We start from the raw sequence: 23109 nt of genomic DNA on the forward strand, positions 1-23109 counted from the left end.
ACTCCGCCAGGTAGCACGACCAGACACTCAAGCTCTTCAGTTACTCTTCGGTTTGGATAACGCCGATTTCATGTTGATTGCGGGGAGACTTGATGTGTCGTCGGGTAAAGCAAGGACCGAACATTGTCTCATGAAGACGTGAACTAATCTGGTGTACTCATCGTCTCTCCCCGATACTCAAGCCTTATTCAATAGTGTATATGTCTCTATAGAATAGTAATAATGTATAAGCGGTAGAGGAGGGACTCGATGCAGTGAGCGCACTGAAGGCCTGGACAAGCAGGATATTGGTATGCGTCGCCAAGGGCGGAGACTCTGACTCCCAGAGTCTCTAGTGATGATGACCTAGAAGTTGGAGTTACCATGCAAGGATCCGTCAACATAACCGGTTGAGTGGTATATGTTGGAAAGTCCACGAGGGTTGAAGGTACTTATAGCGTGGCGTTGAGACGTGAAGAGCCCCGTGGGTGTTGACTTCTCATCTATGTAGAGTCCACTTTCCAATGTCAGGTTCGTTCTAGCGGAAAAGCCTTGCCGCATGTTTCCTGTATAAGTTGCCTTAAGATGGTTCCGAGAGACCTCGAAAAGTAGGTGTTCACCTTGCGGCTTGTTCTCTAAAACAACTTGATGTTCGGAGACTCGCTCTCGAAGACGCCTCTTCAAGACTTTCTCAATTCCTCCAGGAGTCTAGCTACGAAGCTCACGAAGGGCAAAGCAAGGCTGGTACTGATGAGGGTCCGATAACAGAGCACTCCTTCTTTTCACAAAGTAGGCGTCACATTGGCATTGTCTTGGTAACAACGTCTGGACTCCCTCAAAGCAGTAAGACCTTGGAGTTTCTCCTATCTCATTGCTTTAATATGTAACTTCAACCCAGAGCATCTTCCACTACTAAGCTAAGGTATGGCTTATTCATAGCTTCCGTCCCGGTATGGAAATAAACCAATGGTGACTCAGGCAAGAGAGACTAAGTAAGCTCGCACCTTCCACATACTCCCGTGAGACAGGGAGGAAGACCTTCAAGGTACCTACCCACCTACCTTCCACACGTGACCCCCCTACCTTTCATCTGAACTCACGAGAAGGGTATATACCCCCCCTCAATCCCAATCCTGTCACCAGCACAGCAGGCGCCCTCTAGGTCGGGGGTCAGGTCAAACTGTGGCGTGGATGGTGGAATGGTTAATGGTCTAACAATCAATTATTCACACCAACCAGCCTACTCGACGACAGGCTCAGCGCATACGAGAGTACCCGAGTTCGAATCCCAAAATGAGCACCAAGAGATGTAGCCCCCATTCGCCACCGGGGGGGTGAACTCTTTTTTGGTTCATGGTGATAATTTGTGTAACTGCCGGTTATTGGTCTTTGCGATTAAAATGGAGGTCTTGTATAGAAAGTATAGGATCATTTCCTTGGGAAAGACCATGGCAAGCAACACTACTCGTAATGTTTTAAAAGATCAAGATCTTTATCTTATAGATATATACCATACACACATATGCGTGTGAAATACGGTAGTAAAAACACACCATTGCCCATCAATAGAAATCCTGCTCCCTTCGGCCTCTGCTCAGGAATGATCTGTGTTGGGTCAACTTACACAGTAGGCAGACTACGTACGACCTCGAATGGCAAGCTACCAATCAGCTGCTGAGGCTATGCATACTTGTTGCATGATTAGCCCGCCTGACCTCATCTGACATGCAGCCAAGATAGCGACTATTTACACTCCCTCACTCAAAGCTCACAACAATCTCATGATATTAACAAACACTTCAGAAACATCATTTCCATTAGGAATCTACCGGAATATCGAGGAGGAGCTATACCACAGCCATCATGGCAGATTGGCACGACCCATCATGCCGCCGCCTAGACGTCTTCACCAGCAGCGGCATCTCCAGCTGCCTCAGCTGCGGCTCCGTCCAACTCGACCTCGAACCAACAACGCCAGAAACACATGACGGAAACACAACAGACACCGCCGTCTACAAACCCCTAGAATCCCAAACAGACATCCGCCTCCTCACCCTGGGACCAGGCGACTTCGCCGACCCCATCAGATGCACCCTCGCCCTCAGCAGCACCTCCAGCATGACAGACTACGACGCAATCTCCTACACCTGGGCAAGTGAGGACGGCGCCATGGCCTGGACGCAGCGCATCACCCTCGACGGCCGCGCCTTCCCCGTCACAGCCAACTGCGAGACGGCGCTGCGGCGCGTCCGGAGCCGTGGCGCGCAGAGGGTCGTCTGGATCGACGCCGTCTGCATGAACCAGCAGGACGTCGAGGAGAGGGGCCACCAGGTGCGCCTGATGCCGCAGATCTACTCCCGCGCGCAGCGCGTCCTGGTCTATGTCGGGGAACCCGTTCCTGAAGAGGAGGCGCTCTTTCGCTTCTTGGATGATCCGGACTTGGTCCACGACTGGGAAGGGAGCCGGGCGTTGCCCCGGCTGGCGCTTCAGCAGGCGTTGGAGACGCTGCTCACACGGCGGTACTTCTCGCGGGCCTGGAACCTTCAAGAGGTGGTGCTGGCCAGGCGGGCGACGTTGATCTGCGGGAGGTACGAGTTGCCTTGGTCTCAGCTCCAGATCCCCTCGCTGGCGGATCGGGGCTTGCTCATCAACACCAAGGAGAAGCCGCGGCTGCTGAACGTACTGCAGCTGCCGTCGGTTCTCCAGTTTCGAGCGCCGGCGTACAGGGACTCGAGTGACCTGCTCCGACTCCTGGACCTGGCGCGTAATAGCCATGCGTCGGATCCCAGAGACAAGCTGTTTGCCGATAATGGGCTGATATCTTGCGCGCAGAGCGATGGCATCATGGCGGACTATACGATGTCTCCTAGGGAGGCGTATATGTAGATGGCCAAGTGGATTGCGCAAAAGTTTGGGATTCCGGCGTTACTGCTCAGGTCGTTCCACGTCGGCAAGGACAGCGATGAAGCCGATGAGATGGATGAAACGGTCGAGGAGAAACCCGAGAATTTCAAAATTCCTTCATAGACGCCAAATTGGATGCATAAACCCTACCCGACAGTGTTGCCATTGCTTACAGAGATGTACGACGAGTCGGCAGCGGGATTCAACCCAGTCGGCCTTCCGGTCAGTCTTAAGTTGGCCGACGACTCTTTGGGGTTCCCAGCATTCAAGCTGGGAAAGCTCTGCGATGTATTGAATGAGTACGACGCGCAGGCAAGAAGGACAAGTCCACCAGGAGCAATCATTGCAGCTAAGCCATGGCCGTATACGGAATTCAATGTGTCGCACCGGGGGAAAGATAAGTACTGTGAACAGGCAGCATTCGTTTTCTGGACACAGGATCCAACGAACTTCCAGGGGCATCTATCGAACTACTGGCAGCTCCAGCATCCCGACGTTGAACGACTATATGCAAACGTTCCGGGCCTCAAGGTCACAGCTTATGATGCGGGACAGTCAAAAGAGTACCAAGAGCTTCACATATATCTGGTCCCCCAGGCAGACGAATACGGAGAATTTTCATTCGAGTCGGGTGCCGTGTCGGTTTGCGTTGACAACTTATCATGCACGTGGATTCACGATGGTCCCCAGAGACGGGAGACTGTGGGCCGGTTTGGAAAGTACGCAATCTGTGCCAGAGATCTAGGTCGTGGGGACATCCGAATCGCCGGGTTATTGCACATGGACGGGCTCGTTCATGAAGGCGTTTGGAAGAGCGGCCATTTCGAAAATGTGAGCATCATCGGCGAAGACCTCGGTGCTTTCCCTGCCTTGAATGACGGGTCCAGGCGCGCAGCGTATTATTGGGAGCTTCACAATCTCTAAATCGAGGGATTCGTCAGAGGTACCGAGCAGACAGAAGCGTTCGATGCCGTATATGTGAGGTTCAAAGGACACCATCGTCATTTCTGTTGGAATGAATGTGACCCGACGGAAGTTATCGGGAGTTCGAAAGCCGCCAATTCGCAAAAGGGAGCAGCAATTGTCGCCGTAATAGGTCGAATCGGGAAAGGAGCTTGGGCCAGCCGCAAAGAGCTCTGGAGTCTGGACAAGTCGCGGTGACGCCAACCGAAATGACGGATTGAAAAAAATTTCCTCCTTTGTTGGACTGTTGAGCGCCTTGACAGCCTCGCTCGGACGGTTCTTTGGATCGGGGGCTGCAATGGCAAACGAGGTCGATGCAGTGATGCCTGGGGTTTCGATTCGGTGTTGGAGCAAAAGGGGCTCGCTCCTAGGGGGGGAACAAATGATTAATCGCCAAGTATTCGTATGCGCCTCGAGCTTCGTGTCTGGGTATGTTCCGAATGGCTGGTACGAAGTAGGGAAGCCTGGGTTTTGCGTGAGGAATGGAACGTCGTAGCGAATCTAGCGAATTACTAGAAGCCTTCCATATGCAACTCATTCCCGGCCGAAAGTCGAGCTCCTTCCTTCGGGCGAAAGCAATTCTTCGGGGTCGCCTGCAGTTTCCTCCTTGTCGCGCTCGGTGGTTATTTCCGCGGTTGCTCCCAGTGTCCAACTCAATCCAATCCCGGAAGGGACCCCCCGGTACTTGCAGATGCGCAGCGTGGCAGGTGTGCGTGCAACCTCTTGGGCATGTGGCGTCTCAAGTCGATCCCGTTCCTGCCCGTTCATCGATTCTCGGCGCGCTGGGCGGCATCGGGTGTTTCGGTTGATGATGCAGCCACCGCGGAATAAGCATGGAAGCATGAGCCTAAGGCGACGACATGCCGCCAGACGGCGCCTACCTAACTTAGGCCGGCAAGAGACATGGAAAGGGACGGGAAGGAAATAGCCATGGCAAAAACTGCCGGCAAGACAGGAAGGGGAGAAGGAAGAAAGAGCCTAGACTTCTAGGACAATGAAAAGGAAGGAATGACAGAACGAGTAGCCCTTAGCTACCTTCCTTATTGCTCTCGCAAGGGAAGGTAGGGTAAGAACCTATACGTATCTGTACTTGCCTGAGGTGAAGAACCTCTAGACTCTCGTGACCTTGAAGGGAAGAAAGGACTTTTTGAGTATTTTCTGGCTTCACGGACGGTCCCGTTATCGCACCACTGTCAGCTTCCATCATCCATCATCCCCGATACCACCCTCATTGAGCAATCAATTGACGCCACCTGGCCCAGTGGCTCAACAATCTTCCGCGTCTTATCAGTCCGCATCATCAAAGATGGTTGATACAAGCAAATATCATTGCTTTTTGGTCGAGACTTCCCAATTTCAGATACGATCGGAATGTCAGACTCGGACGTATGATTCAGAAGCACAAGCTCTAGCTCAACCACCACTGGCTTCCAGGCCCTGGACGACACCTTTGGCATTGACACACGAGACGCACACCCTGACAGAGACAGAGACAACAATGATGCGTCATTTTTGAGGCTCTGTAGCCTCAGGCATGCACCGAGAGACAATGGCAGCGAAGCGGAATGGTGAGCGCCAACGGTGCGTTTCGGCGTTTCTTCTCACTCAAAGCTTGCGCTTGCACTAGCAACAGCAGCTTGGCTAGGAGTGAAAATTTTCTCCCGGCGTCGGCCTCACCCCCAATGGTTGGACGGAGGGCGGTACCTCACAGGCTCATCCTGGACGCTTCACGGGTGAAGCTCAACCGTAAAAGGTATCTAGACCTCCGAGACATGGCGGACCCACGCATCATTTCGAGCGACCTGCGTATCGCGTACCGACAGCTGGGATTGATAAACGCTAGATTTACGTTTGACGCTGAATCAATCTCGCAGATACTCCTTTTGTGGATCCCGACATTACGGTTACGGCGTTGCGGTCGCACCCATCTCGGCCATCTCAGACACTGGAACCTCGGACGTCGGCTCAATGGAGCGACCCTACCTCCCATTGGCAGACGAATCGACACGTCCGTCGGTCATCGGTAGGGCCAAGCTGTCCAGCAACGAGAAAACTGCAGCGTCCCTCGGAGCGCTGCCAGTGGACGCCAGCACGCCAGCCAGGTTTCTGGGTGCTGCCGGGATCTCACGTAACACTTGTCTACTTGCAGTCGGGGGTGTAGGGGAAGGGGTGTGTGTGCAGTCAGGCAGCAAGCGTCCCTGACAGGAAACCGGGCTGGCCAAGGCATGCGTGCGTGCTTCGATTGACTTCATCCCATCTTCGCTGATGGTTGGCGGCGGCATCGACTCGAACGAAAAAACGAAAAGTTCGATAAGGAGATGGGAAGAACAGTGAGAGAAAGGAAAACGAAAAGCGGTTGGGAAGTGAAGGGAGGGGGCACGACATGAAATGCAAATCGACGCAAGCGACAAAACGGAGGGAGGCCTTGGACCAACTCGCTATCTCTCCTTCAAACCACGATCCGTCTCACCGCGTCCCTTTTTATCTCTGGGACCAAAGTTCCAACTCGGTCATCGTGTCCACTTTCTTTCTGGCGTTGACGCTTTTTTTTCTTGAGCTATTTTGTCGGGTCCACCCACGTGCGAGTGCAAGGCTGCGGCTGATTGGACCTGGGCGCCTCAGAGTGGGGGCTTTTGACGGTATCGGGTGGGGGTCACCGCAAGCCATGACCGGGCTGATATCAAAGCTGACATTTGGCGGTTTTTTTTTTTTCTCTCTCTTTGCGCTATGTGCCTGAGGGAATCTTTTTTGAGAGAGAAAATTTTCCTTCGCCATGGGAATCCCATCCACGCTCAGCCCGTGTGTTTCCGGCACCAATACCTTCTTATCTCGAAAGCTTCAGTGAGCTTGGTCTCCGTCAAGCCAAGGTGCTTGGAGCATAGACATTGCGTGTTTATGCCGTCTCAAAGACTGAGTTAGGTAGCAAACGCTGGACCTACATGTTGATTATCGATTAGCCGGCCGTAACGGACTCAACCTTGCGGATTCTCCTTAGCCTTGATACAGCAACCCACTTCTCATGATTCGTGTTCCTGGCCAAGGGGGCATTTCCAGCAAGTACCAACGCCTCAGGCACGGTCAAAGGCCCCAAGATCAACCATCTCTCAGACTCTCCCTCCCTCCGTCCAGGGATTCCCTACGCTGTCCAGCCTCCCGACAATGCCCGAGATCGGTGCGAGGGCGTGTGTTGGATCTCTTTGGTGGATGGAGGTCCACGATATGTCAATGACCGCTCATGTCTAAACCTGATTGGGACGCCTCATTCATTGCGAATCCGTCCCCAGCGCCGGGCCCACCGAGGAGGGAAGGACGGATAGGCGTGTCTAGTGAATACACAAACGGTACGGATGCTCACCAGTTTCTGCCGTCTCCTGTTTGATCCGATCCCACACATCCTGATGAAGCCTCAGGCTCATCATCTCCAGCGTGGAACCTGAGGCCTGGCTGGCGAGCCATCTGGATCAACTTCCGCCGTCCCGTTGCCCGGGCCCCTGCCCTCCTCTCTCTACCGAGCTTGCCCGTCACCTGAGCGAGAGCTTTTCCCTTCCGAACCTGCTTTTGAGCTTTTTCTCTCTCCTCCTTCTTCCTTCCACTTTACCTACCTCCATCCCAATCTGTCCTTGTTTCCTATCTTCTCTTCCTCCCAGTCCATCACCGTCTATCCCACAATCTCCCCTCACATCAGTCACAATGGCCTCCACTCGTGTCCTCGCCTCCAGACTCGCCACTCAGATGGCCACCAAGGCCGCCCGCCCTGCGGTGCGCGTCTCTGCCATGCCCAAGCGCACCATCACTGGTAAGTCTTGAAAAAAAATATTACTCGAACGGAGACGAAGGGAGGAAACGGGAAAGGCCTCGAACAAGAAAAAAAGACCGACGCCGACATCGAAGCCAATGAGCAATCACATCAATTGGCCTCGCGGCACCGATCCGATATCAACAATGTGTTCGATATCGTCGCCTTCCCATCTCCCCGTCGAGAAAACAATAGAGATATGAGAGAACCACGATTGTTCTGACATTCGATTTGCGAAATTTTCAGGCTTCTCCAGCCCCCTCCAGGCTGTCAAGCGCCAGCAGGCCACCACCATCAAGTCCTCCAAGGTCTTCACCCAGGTCCAGGCCAAGCGCGCCTACTCTTCTGAGATCGCCCAGGCCATGGTCGAGGTCTCCAAGAACTTGGGTATGGGTTCCGCCGCCATCGGTCTTACCGGTGCTGGTATCGGTATCGGTCTGGTCTTCGCCGCCCTCCTCAACGGTGTTGCCCGCAACCCTGCCCTCCGTGGCCAGCTCTTCTCCTACGCCATTCTTGGCTTCGCTTTCGTCGAGGCCATCGGTCTTTTCGACCTCATGGTTGCCCTCATGGCCAAGTTCGTACGTCACCACCAATTCATCCCCATCTCATTGAGACTCATCAAAACTAACAACTACGACAGACGTAAGCGATTTATTTCGCACTGGCGAGCTGAGGAGAGGCAAGGAGACAGCTTTCGGACGGAGCTATGCTCTCTTGACCGCCATCTCCTCTTGGGACAGGTTCGCCTATGGTCACGCAATGGAGCATCATCCACTCCACACTGCGTGACAAGCTAGAGTTAATAGACGGGATAGACAGCATGGTGGGCATTTTAGACGATTAGAGGTCATAGACCGCACGGCTCTGCTGTGTTGTATAGATGGAAATTGGTCTGTGGCAGGGACGAGGTAACGCACTACTCTTACCAGCGAAAAAGTTTTGCATCTCCCCCATCTTTTGCTTCAGCCAGCCTACCCCCGTGGCTCCTGGCCCTGATACAATTTTTTCTGTAAAAATACTACAAACCTCAAACTCATGATCACCGACTTTGATGACTTTTGTGAGGCAATTGATGAAAATCTGAGCATTGGGCATGAGATCGTGGGATTGGGTCCAAATTCTCCGTAACTCCCAGTCACAATGCCCCGGCAACCATGATAACCTCACCGCCCGAGAACTTTCGTCCAGGCACTTCATCTCCACTCTGGGGAAGGGACCAGTCTACCAGAGCTTGAAGCTTCCCGAGATCTTTCGAGGTGAATTGGCCAATGTGAACTGAGAATTGGGTGAGCTTCACTCGAGCTACCTAGGCACCACGGTAGGTTTTTGCGGGTGTCTCCCGTGCCTGGCGGCGGGAAGCCAGCATCCATCCCCACGGGGTTTCTCGCACATGAGCAATCACGCACCATCCCATGTCCTTCCTTCCTGCCCTGCGCCTCTCCTTTCACTTATCAATCTGCTGGCTCGTTCACCACTAAGTTCACTTCAGTGACTTCACTTTCGCTCCATTGATGCGGGGCAGATATCGCCCGTTTGATTCCCCTCCGTGATCCATTCTGAGGCTGCTGCCGTAGAAAAAGACGATGATGATGATGATGCCACGCGGGAAGACGAGGCACTACCCGCTGAAGACACGCCTCTTGAGATGCCAATTGAAGAGCCAAAACCGACCGCAGTCGCTTCTCACTCGAGCATGGTACCCGCGCAGTCTGAACCGTAAACCAAGGCCACTGTCCCTAAACAAACTACCATCGACGCTGCCAACGATAGTTTGAATCCTCCAGACTCCGTGGCCTAGCCCGGAAGAAAAATGCTCGGTTTCCGAGTGCTCCGCTCGACCTCGACGTATGTCCTTATCGTCGAAGCTTGGCTCCGAGTCGTGCGTCCGACAGCGCTGTAACCCGTACCTGTACGTACAGTTGAACACCGTCACGAAGACTCACACACCCCCTCGGCTCTCTCACACACACACACACACACACCTGTCCTTTCTGGACGACACGAACGGCCGTTTGTTTTGGTAGCCTTTCCTCTCCCCCACTCCTACCCCTTCAAACCGCGACGAAAACTTTCGCCGTCGTAAGCTTGACCAAGCTTGAGCTTTGAGGTAAAAGCTTCAGGAAAGCCAAATGATATAAAGACCAGGTGAAATCAGATAACGCATGTGAACGCCATTGAACCAACCATGATCATCTCGAGCCTCGCAACTGACTTTTTTGTGTTCCTCTTTTGCTCTCCAGACTGCTCTCTCACTTTGAGCATGTGCTTCCCTCTCGATCTCGATCATATCTCCCAGGTCACGGGTGGCCAAAAAGGCCCTGCATAGTTTCTCTCCCTCCCACTTGGGAAACGAGGCAAGCGCGAATAACCACCGTTTCATCAAGCAGAACAAAAAGGAAAGAAAATGCGTTACTTTGTCTTTTGCTGCTCTTATCGCGGGTACCTCTTTCGTGCGCGTGTTCCCACACCTTTTCCCCTTCCCGAACCACGATCATCACCCCCCCGTTTCCCTCGCCCCCTTTGGGGATCAGCTTTGCGGGTCCCCAACGTAAAGGTTTCGCGACGGTCAGGCGCTGCGGGATTGGACTCGAACTTGCCAAAGGGCTCCACAGAACGGTAATGGCATCATGGATCTTTGTATCCCATCCAAGACCATTCCCGTTCTCGTCACCGTTTTTCTCTCATCCACCGTAATTTACGAGGTTAGCGGGCATTCGTGGTCGGGTGTATCGTGATGGTGCGTTAATTTTTTGGCTTCGCAGTCTTCGCACCACCCGACGTTGATTTTGAGATGGGATGTCGTTGGAGAGATTAAGTAATCCTTCCCCCTCTCCTACCACGTTTATTTTTTTTTGCTATTTATGACGGTCCCGGCTGTAGGGTAATGGCAGGTTTCCCCTCACGCGAACCTCGTTCGATTTTTTTGAGACCTGAGCTCATTTTTTTGGCGGCTGGTGCTGGCTTTCTCCAATTCGGAGAACCGAGGGCGTGGGAGCAAGACTGGCGAGTGCAACGGCGTCTCGCAGAGCCGAAGTGCTGCTGCAGCAGCAAGCGAGCGTGCAGAAAAACAAGGCAATTGGTACCTGATGGTTTGACCCACTCTTTGCCTTTTATGGATGGAATGGAATGGAATGGGCGTGGGGGAGGGGACAGGAACGACGTCTGTTCCTCGGCTTCTAGAAATTTGGGGGAGGTTTCTTGACGCGATGTGGTTTGTTTTGACGACATGACTGAGCGGTATGTCAAGTGAGACGCGTATGAGATGTAAATTGCAGTAGAGGGCCTTTTCGTGAATGTGAAGTGTGATATCATAGTGTTGTTAGGGGTGTTCGCGCAACAGGAAAGGGCAAAGTCGATAGCTTGTCGAAATCGCGTGGAAAACGAGCAAAGTGGTAACCAGGACACGACTAAGGCGCTATGAAGGCCCAGTGGCCCAACGGACCAGCGACAGCAGCGGCGTTATCTCATCGTGTTGTTCCGTTGTCCGTTGCTCGTTGCCCGTTGCCCACCAGAAAACGGAAGACTCGATCGAGGTCATCGTATCGAAGGCCCCCCCGCTCCCCATGGGGAAGCAGGTCCCGCAAGTTCACTCAGCTGATGTGGATGCCCCTGCTAACGACTTAGCTTATCAGTCGTCGGGTCATGCGTATGAGATGACTGGAGCTGAGGAGTCAGTGGAGAGCTTCTTCGGCTGTCTTCTTCTTCTTCTTCTTTGATACTGTGATTATAGCTGACAGGCAGAGAGGTGAGTCTTTTTTACCCGCTTGCTCGAACCTTGGTGAGGGTGCGTCAAGTAGGCGCCGACCAGAGATTTATGACGACCTCTGTGCTCTCGACAGTGTTGGCAGAGTCTTGACGTAGGGCTGGGCACTCATTCAAACTCCATCATGTTATCCCTCCCAAGAGAACTGTCCTAGGGAAGCGGACAGATCTAGACGGGAGGTTGTTCATTTGTCTCCCTAAGGGCGCGAAGGGCATCAATGCGCCCCACGCGCGTCTAATGGTGTGTCCTATCGAGATGAAGCTTCCCGCGTGAGTCTCGCCTTGGTTGTCATAGACTAAACCCACAGGACATGACATCCGGAGAAAGTCAGTTGGTTTCCAAGAAGCAGAGCGATGTTCGAGACGGAAATCAAAAGGCTATCAGCCACTATAGATGGGCTTTAGACGTTGTATGGAACCAAAGTTTCGCAGCCAGTACTCCCAATGGCAAACGTACACGGGAAATGCCTCTAGGAGAATGTCTGCACAATCAGTTTCACCCAATAGAGCCAGCTTGATAAGCTGCAAACGCTACCTGGGGGCTTTGGTGATGTGCATTTGCATCGTACAGATTCAGAGCAGAAGCATGATCGTGCTGGCTGGCTCCAGGTCCATGACACAAGCCTCTTAACGAGCTTAGCGACCTATATGATAGACAACGCCCTAAGAGGAGCCCCCATATAGAGAAGGCTGATCCTTCCATCCAGCAATTGCCGCCCATTACCTGGATTATGATTGAGATGAGGTCCAGCTCCCTGGAGATATCTATCCATCTTGACCCGCGCCTACCGGATGACATGGAAGCTCTGGGATAGCTGTTAGCCAAGCTAGATATCAGGCAATACATGAAAGTCAAACTAACTCATAATCTGACCTTCCTTCGTCTACTGGGTAAGTCTTTCCTTGCAAGACTTGCTGAGGCTTGAGTTGCCTCCTTCAAAAGAAGACGCCTCTGATTTCCTCAACGATTCATGCCCTTTCGCTATTATATAAACGCATTCTGGGAAATCGAGCTCGTTTAAATAAGAAGAACAGAAGAACGACATGTGCTTGATGCTTCCCTTTGGGACAGTGAAAGGCTTCTGATGTGGACGTGCACACATGATACTAGTGTCTATTCCTCTATCTCTGCGTCGGACTTACCACTTAGTTCGTACTATCTCCAGATTCCCAACGCTTACCAAGCTTCATCAACTACCCTTTATCGCTTATCCGTCATCTTAAACCTATGGAGACTTATACGCTATCGAATAATGCCAAAGCACCGAGAAGACGGCAAACACGCTTTACTATCTCCAGTATACATCGGAACAAGGTTGACGACGATGGCGGTTGGAGAGAACATCATATGTCATAGTCAGCGAGGACGGGACAAACCCCCTCCCCGCCAGAGGCAGATAGCCAGACACCCCCAGTACGTACCACCTACTTACCTGAGATATGTAGGTACTACGCAACTCTAGTAGTTAAAGTGGCTTCTTGCGAAACCACAGCCTAGAACACAACCAAGCAGTTTGGGGAGATGAATGCAATTAGATTCTACTCGAGAATTTCCATGTTCGCGACCCAGTAAACCTCGGACAGAGATTAAGTCTAGTTTCTACTGGATTCGCAAGGTGGAAATCATTCTCTTGAACCTTAAGTACGAGGAGGGGAGAGTTCAGAGGGTTTGGAAGCCCACGGCTACAACCTCGCCACAACTCAATGTAGTTACTGGCCTTGTAGATATGTGTCATACCAGTCCTGAGTCCTAAGCAGCCAGAGATGGATGGAAGTCACGAGTCTTATTTCAGCCAAGGATCCCAATCCATAAGCAATAAGCTTATTCAAATGTTCTCATGAGTGAATGCTACACAGTATGAGACTATTCTGTTTAGTAAACGAAGACTAACTCCCAGCTGTAATTCTACCCTTGGGCTCTCGTCACGACCCCAAACTCCCTCCGTTGTAGTCAAACGATACACAAACAAAGAGATATCCACCTGCATTCTCCAAGATCCCTCCATCTCCGTAGGTACCCAATCGTCACCCTTCAATCGTCCTGCTCCCATCTACCCCTGACCCCCGCATCGTCAAAGCATAGGATAAGCGCTGAAATCGAGTCCATGATCTCTCTCGAGGACAAGTATCAGGATCTTGATCCCAATCTTTGACCCAACTTCAGCTTCCGCTTCAAGCACTCTCTATTCCAACCGACCCAGCTCGTCAAGATCTCAAACTCATTGAAGGGACCGATTCTGGAAGGCAAAAAAATCTGTCTCAACACCATGAAAAGGGGCAACCCTCCTGCACATCGACCCCCCTCACTCCCACCCAACACCAAAACCGAATCCAACATCAACTCCCATCCCAATCCTTAACCAACGCCACCCTCCTCACCACATCCCAAATCTTGACAACCCTCTACGGCTCCACCCCCCTAACCCTAGGCCCAGACCAAGCCCATGTCGCAAGCTGCGACGGACTTTGCTTTGGCCTGTGGAACGGCCACCCGTTCGAAGTGAGTGAGAAGCCCGGTCTTCGGGAGGTTGTGGTCTCGTGGGGTTGGGGGGTGGGGACGGAGTGTCTCGGGTACGCGGGCGATGAAGAGGATGAGTAAGATGACGATGATTTGCGGTTGAGTCACATGTTTGGACTTGGGGAGGATTCGTGGGTTACTGGGGGATTGATGGAGGTTAGACGATGCGAGGGCTAAGGTCAGAGGTATATAGGAACGGCAATCGACGGTACACACATCACAAGAGACGAATGCGATAATTCCACTACACGACATTATGCAAAAGAATAAACGTAGAATTTCATTTCTAGTGATGATACCTCGTCCTCCCCCCGCCCCCAATCCCCGTGGGATACCTCTTGCCATTCATCACAAACGGCACGGGCTTCCTACTAGGCTGCACCGTCGTGATGGCATCCCACATCTGGCGAAAACTCGCGCGGCGCGCGGGGAGCATGCTGTACTGCAGGCTGTACAGGTTCTTGCGGTTGAGCGGCGGGACGAACTTGCCCGTAACCAGGCAGAGCACGACCGTGGGCGAGAGGTAATGCTTGCGGATGCGGTTGCCCATCTGGAAGTACTGATGGAACATGGCGCGAAAGGTGAGGGGGATGGACTGGTGGGCGGTCAGAACCGAAATAGTACAGAGAATCGTGACCGCAAGGAAGTGGGGTGTGGGAACGACATACCTTGAGGTAGATGACGGAGGTCGGTGGCTCATTGGAAGTATTATTAAGTCTATAGTCAAGGGTATCTCGAAGTTCAAAACGGATGCCGCCTGTCTTAGGTTAGCGAGATTCTCGTTGTTGATATGGAGTGTAATTCACCTGGTAGTCGCCTCGGGTCCTTGACCCGCAACATCAGTGCAAAAAGGGGAAAGTGGTTTAGACAAGAGAGAAGTGTATCAAAAACAGCCTTTAGCGAAATGATGACCATTCGTGCGACGGCAAAGTTCAGGTAGAACACCACCACCGTCGGGAGGAGGAAGAATAGCAGGGTGAAGAGGATGGTGCCCACGAGCAGCTGATCCAGGTCGTAGTCGCACGAATCGATACGGTTGCGGAGGACATTGTGCTTTTTGCCGCGGAACAGGTGAAAGAGCGAGATGAGTATTGTGAGCTGCCAATGGTAGATCCGGGCGGATGCTAGGTAAAAGGAGTAAATGTGGATGGTCAAGCTGGAGAGCAGGTCGGAGAACATGGCAATGGGCATGCTGGCGCCGGCGAAGCTGGAAAAGCCGATGAACCAGATAATGTGAGGTAGTACCGGCTGAAGCGTCACGATGCAGTCTACTCGAGTCAGTCATCCTTCACTCCTTGAAATCCGGGCAATGGCAAACTCACTTGACCAGTAGTCAATGACCCAGAGAAATAGGTCTCCTAGAAAGAGGGCCAGCTCGCTATTCAGCTTCAAGCCCGCTGGCCATCCCATTAACCATGATATACTCCGTTGAAGCGCCTCGACCGTATATACCCGCAAAAGCTCGCTGATTGCGTTGGCGGCCCACTCCGCGTTGTCAATGATGTAGGAGCCCAACGCAATACCAATGATGACATCGTTGGCGACTAGCCATAGGCTGTTGTAAAACCGTATGTAGTCAGGGTGACTGGTTGTGACGCTCTCCCAGTCATTCTTACGCTGTCGCAAGGTGGTGTACTGCATGGGCCAGTAGCAAAACTGCTGCAGCCGGATCTCTACTTGTTGCGCCGTTGCCGATATGTCCTTCAAAGCTAGGTAGTCGTCCTTTAGTCGGAATTCTAAGATTTGAAGCAGCAACTCGGCGACCGCCCTGTGACCCATGAGCATGTACACAAACCCCCACTGTATCAGCGGAAGTAGGTAGAATATCAAGAGGTCCCAGACAAAATTCCGCATCGACGTCGCATGCTCCACCACTCGCTCCGAGACGCTGAGGGATCGCTTGGGTCTGGTGCCGATCCTGGAGATATTCTTCTGCAACAACTGCTCCAGCTCCCACGACCAGTTGATTTGGTTCACGATTTTTGGCAGAGCTCTCTCCTTCGGCGAGGGGGACCGCTTGATAATAGTGTGTTGTTTCAGCTTTTCCACCAATTTTCTCTTTTCCTCCTTCACCTTCAGCTCCTGCCTCTCTTCTTCAGCCATGTGTTCTGTCGGCGGTAGGCCCGGGGCCTCCTTATTTCCAAGCGCGAGCGAGATGGGGTTCAGCGAGATGTACTGCATTCTGCTGGGGCGCGGTCGGTCGTAGAGTATGATTTGTATGCTGAGGGCCTTTGCGCACGCGATTCGGGGGGACTTTGCGCCGGCTGGCGTGGTCGCGATGAAGAGGGAGGGATCGAGTACGACGGCTTCGCTGGGGTTCGTCAGGCCGAGAACGTGCATCGCATTGTGGCCGCATCGTTCGTAGATGCTATTGACGGGGTGAGGGGAGTTTCGAAAGAGAGTGCCGATCTTGAGGGCGAATTCGACATGGCCGGCCTGCGGATTGGTCAATTGGTGAAAGAGCTGCTGGTCTAGGGGGTTGCTGACATCGACATCGTCAAGAATGGCCACGACGAAGACATCCAGGCTCGAGTTCCTCCATCCCACGACGACGCCAGGCAGGTCGGAGCGCTGGATGTCCGTCGGCCAGAATATCCTCATTAAACCGTCATTTTCTGGCATGTCAGCCGAGGGCAGCGCGGGAGACGGCGCTCAGAAGGAGCCTCTCCGTCGCAACTGTTCCCTGGCCGAGACGCCAGCTCCGGTGGATCGGGGGTGCTGTGTCGAGTCCGTCATTAGCCAGATGCCTCTCCCAGTTGCGCAACCAGACATGTCTCAGCGGGGGCATCGAAAGGTTTTGTCGTACCAGGTTCGCCTCCTTGGTGGCCAATCGTTCCACGGGGATGAAGATGACGAGGTAGACGAAGGTTAAGAGCGCGAAACCTTTGGCGGCGCGTGTCTAGATATGGATATTAGGGTTAGAAGCCAGGCGGCGCAAAGGTAGCTGAGCCCGAGGGGAGGATCATCATACAATAACTCCGTAGTCCCAGGCGAATATGGCAAGCTCATAGAGACGTGTGACCAGATCCCATCGAGCGGTGATGTAGCCAGCTACGAAGATCCCAAGGCTGAGAACCGAGAGGGGGTGCATAGAATCGCTATTCCAGTAAACAGTGCATGCCGAGGCTTGTCGCCAAGGAGAGGTGCCGGTGTGTCGTGGCGGAAGGGACCTAGGTTGAGCGTCGGACTGCGGACTCGGCGGCGGTGATTGCGGGACAAGCGCGGGGGGTAGATGGGGGTGGAAGCTTGGAAAGGATCGTGGGGTCGGTCGCAAGCTTGCTTCGACGTGTCTTGGGGAGCTTTGGAGGAGGACGAAGGCCGGGCGAGGAGTGACTTGGTGCGACGATTCGAGTCTGTTGATGTAGCACCGCAGTTGGTGTCGTGTTGCTTTGCGCAAAGATGTTCTGGAGGGGAGGAGAAGAAGAAGGGACGTGGATTCGTGGAGGGATGTGGGCGTGGATACTGTCGAGTCTCTGCAGTTTGAGCGGAGTATCCGTACGGATGCTGGACGCGGACCTTGTAAGGGCACGCCGCACAAGACAAGTCGGGACTGGTGAGAACCAGGGACAAGCTTCGCGCGTGCGGAGGGATGCGGCAAATCTGGGAATTTGCAATGTAATTCTTGGAGGGACGGGACGGGGCGGGGACAAGAGGTTTGGGCAACTTTGGGGTCAGCTGGAGGTACCTAAAGTCTACGGAGTACTTCGTACATAACCTTGAAGGTACTCGGTAGTAGAGAATGGAACCTGATGTCCTGACGTCTTGGGGGAGTTAGTCCCTGTTGGTTTCTCTGCAGTGTGCCGTCCATACGCCTTCCAGCCTCCCAGGTTGCTCTGCCGCTAGCGAAATGTCTCGCTAGCGGGGGTCTCGCGTCCACTAAAGGAGACGGGAGATCTGGATATTCCTCCAGTTTTGGGTGAGGTCCAGTGGTCTGCAGGAGTTCCATTGCTGACCCGCGGGACGCAGTCAGAGGGTCTGACGGGGATGTGGGCGGTCTGGAACCTGGAACGAGCCCCCACCCAACTTGAGCTTGGCTTTTTGGGACTGGCCCACTCCCGGCCAATGCTTTTTTGCTCTATTTTTTTTATAGTGGCCTGGCGCGATCTGGCCGAGGTGGAAGCAAATCTACCAAGATCACGTGGCTGATATGTCAAGGTACCTACGGAGGACTCGATACTCGAATAATTCTTTTCACGTTTTAATCAAGCTCTCTCATGCATCCTAGATTTGTATGTCTTCAACTCAATGTTTGAACAAGAGGCTTGTCGTGTTCAACGTGTATTTGGGTACCTCCTTGATCGTGCATCAAGTCGATGGAGACTTGGCGGTGATCTCAATATTGGCACATGTCCAGCATTGAATCCACGTTACACCGTTTACTTGCACAGCCATCCAGAATTCCTTTCTTTTCCTCTTCTGTCTTGGTCGCGTTACGGATACTACTACGGATGCTCTGTGAAGTACCTCAGGTATCGCGTATTGTCTGCATCCCAGGAGTTTCTCTCGGAGAGATTCAAGCTTAGGCGTTAAGGTAGTGTCCACATTCAAGTCACCAGAGGAATAGCTGGCGCGCGGACGCGTCATGGAAAAGCCAGGAGAACAGATCATATTGGGAGATTGCCGTCTCTAAACACTGCCACATTGTGCCCAACAAATGCAACCTTGAAAACGCCAAAGAAAACTAGCTTGCGAGATATTGTGTCCGGAATTGAAATGCCTCCTGCACGAGTGGTCAGATTCTCCTCTTCAAGAACACATTGCAGCAAGTAGGCATGCAGCAGCAGTAGTACTCACATTTACGTCCCATGTATGTCGCATCGTTGTCTTTTTGGTCTTCCCGCGCCTCGTCCAGCAGCTTGTCTATGCCGCGTTCCTTGAGAGCGACCTACCTGCTAGTCAGTCATTGTGCTCTTGCTCATCACTCACCCAAGCTTGGCTGTGAGAACTATCATCGTCGTGGAGACTTAACCTACCGTCAAACACTTTTGGTAGTTCTTGAAAAAGTCGGCGCACTCATTATTGTCTGTGCCGGTGCCTCTCAGGTACTCTTCATCATGTTGTTAGATGTCGTCTTCGTCTATCATGTCATGTGTAGGGAACCAACTCACTTTCACTGTACCATTTCAAGAAGCATGTATCGTAGCGCCTGTTGCAACAGAGTCAGCAGCCAATTCTTTGATCTCTTTTCATACTCACTCACTCCTTGACTTCATTGCATTCGGGGGCCAAAGATGCAGACATGATGGATGTTTCTCTGCTGACGGAACTCACGGAGGACTGAGAGGTGAGGTTGCAGGTTGCGGCTAGAAATGGAGGCAAAATCGTCACAGGGGGGCCTGAGTGCCTAAGGTCAGCGGCTTCCGCTGTAAGTGGAAGGCTCAGCTAGGCTCTTGCATTCTTCCTCGCCTTCACGGTCCACCTCACACTCACCTGCTTCAATCTCTCTAAAAACAAATGCAACTTCTTCTCAATCCCACAAAGTCCGAACATCCATACTGGGTTCCTGAATCTCACTGTCAGTATCGAACGAAATCGACCTTTTCATCCCAATACGAGTACTTCTTCCATAAGCTAAGGTACAAGGGCGCCAAGCATCGAAGCAGCTTATCCATATACTTATCGATTAGATAACACCTCCAATCTTATCGGCCGGGGGCCTTTCATGGTGGGCTCTTTTTTTCTTGTTCGATCGTCAAACTTCGCAGCGAAACCGCGACAGCCTCCACCAAGCACCAATCCCGCTGCGCCAATACGATGACGTCCCCCCCAGACTTCAAGTCCCTCCAGGACAAAGTCCAGGCTGCGCTCGTGGCTACCGTCAAGTCGGTCAACCGTGTATCCGCCGAAGACCTCCCCTTTCAGCGCGCCGTCAACCCCAATGTCGGCGACGACCTCGACGCCAAGACCACCCGGATTCTCGAGCTCTCGACCGCCCTCCTCAAGTCAGCTGCAGAAGTCTGTGGACTCAACGCGCCCGATCTCGAAGATGCCGACGATGTCGACATGCGCTGGCGAAGCATCGTGGACGTCGTTGACTCAGTCTTGGAGAAGGCCGACACCTCTATTGACGAGTACACCGGAGCTTTGAAGAGGAAGGATGCGCCGGCTGCTGATGCCGTAAGTGCAGCCTATGATTTAAACGGAAGACGATTGTACTGACGCTACATAGGCTCCCCAAGCAAAGAAGCCCAAGACGGCCGGTGTCGTCCGCAGTGCAAACATCACCAAGCCCCAACTTCATTTCGATCAGCCGGTCGACAACAACGCTCAATGGAAGCCCCTCATTACCAAGAAGCCTCACGCTACTGTTCCTTTGGAGAAGAGCCTGATCACTAGCGAAACAGAAGAGGGATTTGTCCAGTACGACTACCAAACTTTCTTACCGTTGATATTTCCTAGAGTGCCCAGGTCCGACCCGGCCGCATACAAGGCCGCAAGCAACTCGCGCAAGAAACTGAAGAAGCTACTGTTACTCGAGAATACTGACAGCAGGGCTAGATACAAGCATCCGTACGAAACCGAAATCCTCGAGGCGAAATACCCCGACCGTATCTACGAACAAGCCGAGCCGATTCCATGGCAGCCCGTCGAAGGCACGGAAGCCATCTACGTCGATACATACGAAGGTGTTCTGAAAATGCTGAAGGACCTCAAGAAGGCCAAGGAAATCGCCGTCGACCTGGAACACCACGACTTCAGAACATACGTCGGACTCACGTCATTGATGCAGATTAGCACAAGAGAACAGGACTGGATTGTAGATACTCTGAAGCCCTGGAGACAGCAGCTACAGGTACTCAACGAAGTCTTTGCTGACCCCAGCATAATCAAGGTCAGTACTACTAAGCTAACTCACGCTTTCTCAACACAACTAACAAAACCAGGTCTTCCACGGCCCGTTTATGGACATGATGTGGCTGCAGCGCGATCTTGGACTGTACGTTAACGGCCTTTTCGATACCGGAAGTGCATGCGAAGCGCTGCACTACCCCCAAAAGAGCTTGGCATTTCTTTTGAAGAAGTTTGTCAACTTTGACGCCGACAAGAAGTACCAATTGGCTGACTGGAGAGTGCGGTAAGTAAACCCCTGAAGTGGCCTCTCTGAAATACTAACACTGGATAGCCCCCTTTCAGAAGAGATGCTGTACTACGCGCGTTCCGATACCCACTTCCTGCTTTATATCTACGACAAGATGCGCAACGAGCTTGTGATGAAGTCGGACAGGGGCAACCCTAGTACGGACTACATCGAGATGACGCTTCAGAAGTCCAAAACTCTCGCACTGAGCCGCTATGGTGGCGAGGTGTTCGACCCCAAGTCTGGCAAGGGCAGCAAGGGCTGGTACAACACCCTTCTGAAGCACCCTATGCCCTTCTCGGGCCAGCAATTTGCTGTGTACAGAGCCATCTGGGAGTGGAGAGACGAGGTGGCACGGAAAGAGGACGAAAGTACCGCTTTCGTCATGCCCAACGGTATCGTTGGCGATATCGCAAAACACATGCCACCCGACGCCAAGGCTCTGCATGCTCTGATACCGAATCACGCCTTCATCGCACGGAAAAACGTCACCGAGATTTGGAAGCGCTACCAGGAGGCACGGGAACGGGGCATCAACGAACCGCGTCTGTTCGACTTTTTCAAGTCAGAGCTCCCAAGGGCCGCTGCTAAGCCTTTGGCGGTGGTTGCAAGCGAGGATGCGATCGAGGGGGCGCTGGAACCTGCTCTCTTGTCAGAGTCTCAGCTGTTCGGCCGCATGGCTCTGAGCTCGGCCTGGGAACAGCCAGCCTCTGTAGCCAATGGCCTTGGGGAGTACGTCATGCTCCCGTGGCAGAAGTTTGTACAGGATGCGAAAACGGTCGTGGCTGCTCCCGAGGAAGACGTGGCTATGGAGGGAGGCGTCGAGGCGGAAGCCAAGGCTGCTGCCGTCGCTCAACCCGCTCAGCCTGAAGTGGAGGAGGAATTCACCCTCAAGGCTGGCACGAAGCGGAAAGCCCCTGCAGCAGACGCTTCCGATGCTAGCGATAACGAGTCACAGTCCGGCGAGAGCTCCATTGACATTGTCCTGGAGCGGCCAGAATCCGAGAGGAAGTCAAAGAAGAACGGCAAGACGGAGTCTGGCGAGCGTGAGGCAAAGGTGGCTGCAAAGAGGGCAGACAAGGTGGCGCGGTATACAGAAGATTACGACAAGGCCGCAGCCGAAGTACAACGCCTCGAGAAGGAAGCCGCCAAGAACAAGGCCGAACCGGCAGAACTCGAGGAGGCGAAGGAGACGGCCGCGGAGAAGCAAAGAAAACTGCAAGGGTACCTGACGGCTATCAACAACCGCAAGTCCAAGACAGAGAAGAAGGCGGCAAAGAAGGCCGAGAAGGCCCAAAAGGAGGCGGAGAAGAAGGCGAAGAAGGAACAGAAGCGCGCCGCGAAGAAGGCCGCGAAGGAGGCCGCGAAGGCCGAGCAGCAGGAGGCTGATGGTGCGGACTCTAGCGATAGCGAGGAGGAGGAGACGTTTGACTACAGTAAGGCCACCTCGGTGCTCCATGCGAACAGGACGGGCAACCGCGGCAAGACGCACGTCAAGCCGACGTTTGACCCGTACGCGAAGACGGGTGACGAGCCGCTCAAGGGCGCGAGAAAGGCGCCGCCTCCGAGAGGTGAGAGGAGCGCTACATTTAGGAAGTAGGACGTTGGGTTTGCAGCGGATGGTTTGCAGCTTGATGGGAGTAGGATACTTGGACGTGGGTGGACGAATCAGTAGCGTTACTGTCCCAGGCGAGAAATGCCTTTCGTGGACGGTCCGTTTAAAGTTAGGAACAGAACAAGAACTTTCACCAAAAGAGAGAAATGATGCCGTCATTACATGCAAGTCTTGAGCAGAGCTCGTTAAATTGATCGACTATTCTACGTGTTGCATGAAGACGAGCGCCTTCCGTGAGGGTACCTCAGACATGTATGTGAGTAAGCCGCATAATAAGCACGGAATTCCTTCCGCGGTCTGCCTGCCAGGCGTGTCTTCGCGAACTCTTCTGGCTTCCCTCGTTTGAGGGCTTACCTTGGGATCTGTGTGTGTGTGAATGTCAAAAAAAAAAAACCCCCCAAAAAAAAACAAGCCCGCCATCTCCACACCGCGCCTTTCCATGGAGTAGCAAACGCGGGCATGTCATACATGATGTGCCGATCTTATCGCGTTCC

General features: G+C 53.1%; 6 protein-coding genes across 6 annotated transcripts; 4 read left to right on the forward strand and 2 right to left on the reverse strand.

Annotated features, from left to right (window-relative positions):
- Positions 1–1842: 1842 nt before the first annotated feature.
- Positions 1843–2865, forward strand: BDP81DRAFT_447691 (heterokaryon incompatibility protein-domain-containing protein; the record flags this gene model as incomplete). The annotated part of the gene is made up of 1 exon (XM_060592211.1): positions 1843–2865. One exon carries the CDS (start codon positions 1843–1845, stop codon positions 2863–2865), a length of 1023 nt encoding a protein of 340 aa, XP_060447336.1.
- A 2410-nt stretch (positions 2866–5275) lies between these two features.
- BDP81DRAFT_190501 (uncharacterized protein) lies at positions 5276–6288 on the forward strand. The gene is made up of 2 exons (XM_060582404.1): positions 5276–5599; positions 5721–6288. The coding sequence occupies exons 1-2, from the start codon at positions 5412–5414 to the stop codon at positions 6046–6048; spliced, it is 516 nt and encodes a 171-aa protein (XP_060447337.1). The 5' UTR covers positions 5276–5411; the 3' UTR covers positions 6049–6288.
- A 1248-nt stretch (positions 6289–7536) lies between these two features.
- On the forward strand, positions 7537–8288 carry BDP81DRAFT_447692 (ATP synthase subunit C; the record flags this gene model as incomplete). Its single annotated transcript, XM_060592212.1, has 3 exons — positions 7537–7642; positions 7889–8220; positions 8283–8288. The coding sequence occupies 3 exons, from the start codon at positions 7537–7539 to the stop codon at positions 8286–8288; spliced, it is 444 nt and encodes a 147-aa protein (XP_060447338.1).
- A 5920-nt stretch (positions 8289–14208) lies between these two features.
- On the reverse strand, positions 14209–17013 carry BDP81DRAFT_459393 (N-acetylglucosaminyl transferase component; the record flags this gene model as incomplete). Its single annotated transcript, XM_060593535.1, has 7 exons — positions 14209–14517; positions 14591–14679; positions 14729–15190; positions 15245–16358; positions 16410–16518; positions 16688–16821; positions 16894–17013. The coding sequence occupies 7 exons, from the start codon at positions 17011–17013 to the stop codon at positions 14209–14211; spliced, it is 2337 nt and encodes a 778-aa protein (XP_060447339.1).
- A 1641-nt stretch (positions 17014–18654) lies between these two features.
- On the reverse strand, positions 18655–19163 carry BDP81DRAFT_315194 (uncharacterized protein; the record flags this gene model as incomplete). The annotated part of the gene is made up of 4 exons (XM_060584071.1): positions 18655–18807; positions 18896–18969; positions 19031–19068; positions 19123–19163. The coding sequence occupies 4 exons, from the start codon at positions 19161–19163 to the stop codon at positions 18655–18657; spliced, it is 306 nt and encodes a 101-aa protein (XP_060447340.1).
- A 187-nt stretch (positions 19164–19350) lies between these two features.
- BDP81DRAFT_422557 (exonuclease) lies at positions 19351–22780 on the forward strand. Its single transcript, XM_060590000.1, has 5 exons — positions 19351–20039; positions 20092–20282; positions 20421–20754; positions 20807–20997; positions 21046–22780. Exons 1-5 carry the CDS (start codon positions 19677–19679, stop codon positions 22598–22600), a joined length of 2634 nt encoding a protein of 877 aa, XP_060447341.1. The 5' UTR covers positions 19351–19676; the 3' UTR covers positions 22601–22780.
- Positions 22781–23109: the final 329 nt, after the last annotated feature.

This window comes from Colletotrichum phormii (genome assembly GCF_030913505.1).
Source record: "Colletotrichum phormii strain CBS 102054 chromosome Unknown BDP81scaffold_6, whole genome shotgun sequence".
In the NCBI taxonomy this organism is placed as follows: Eukaryota; Fungi; Ascomycota; class Sordariomycetes; order Glomerellales; family Glomerellaceae; genus Colletotrichum; species Colletotrichum phormii.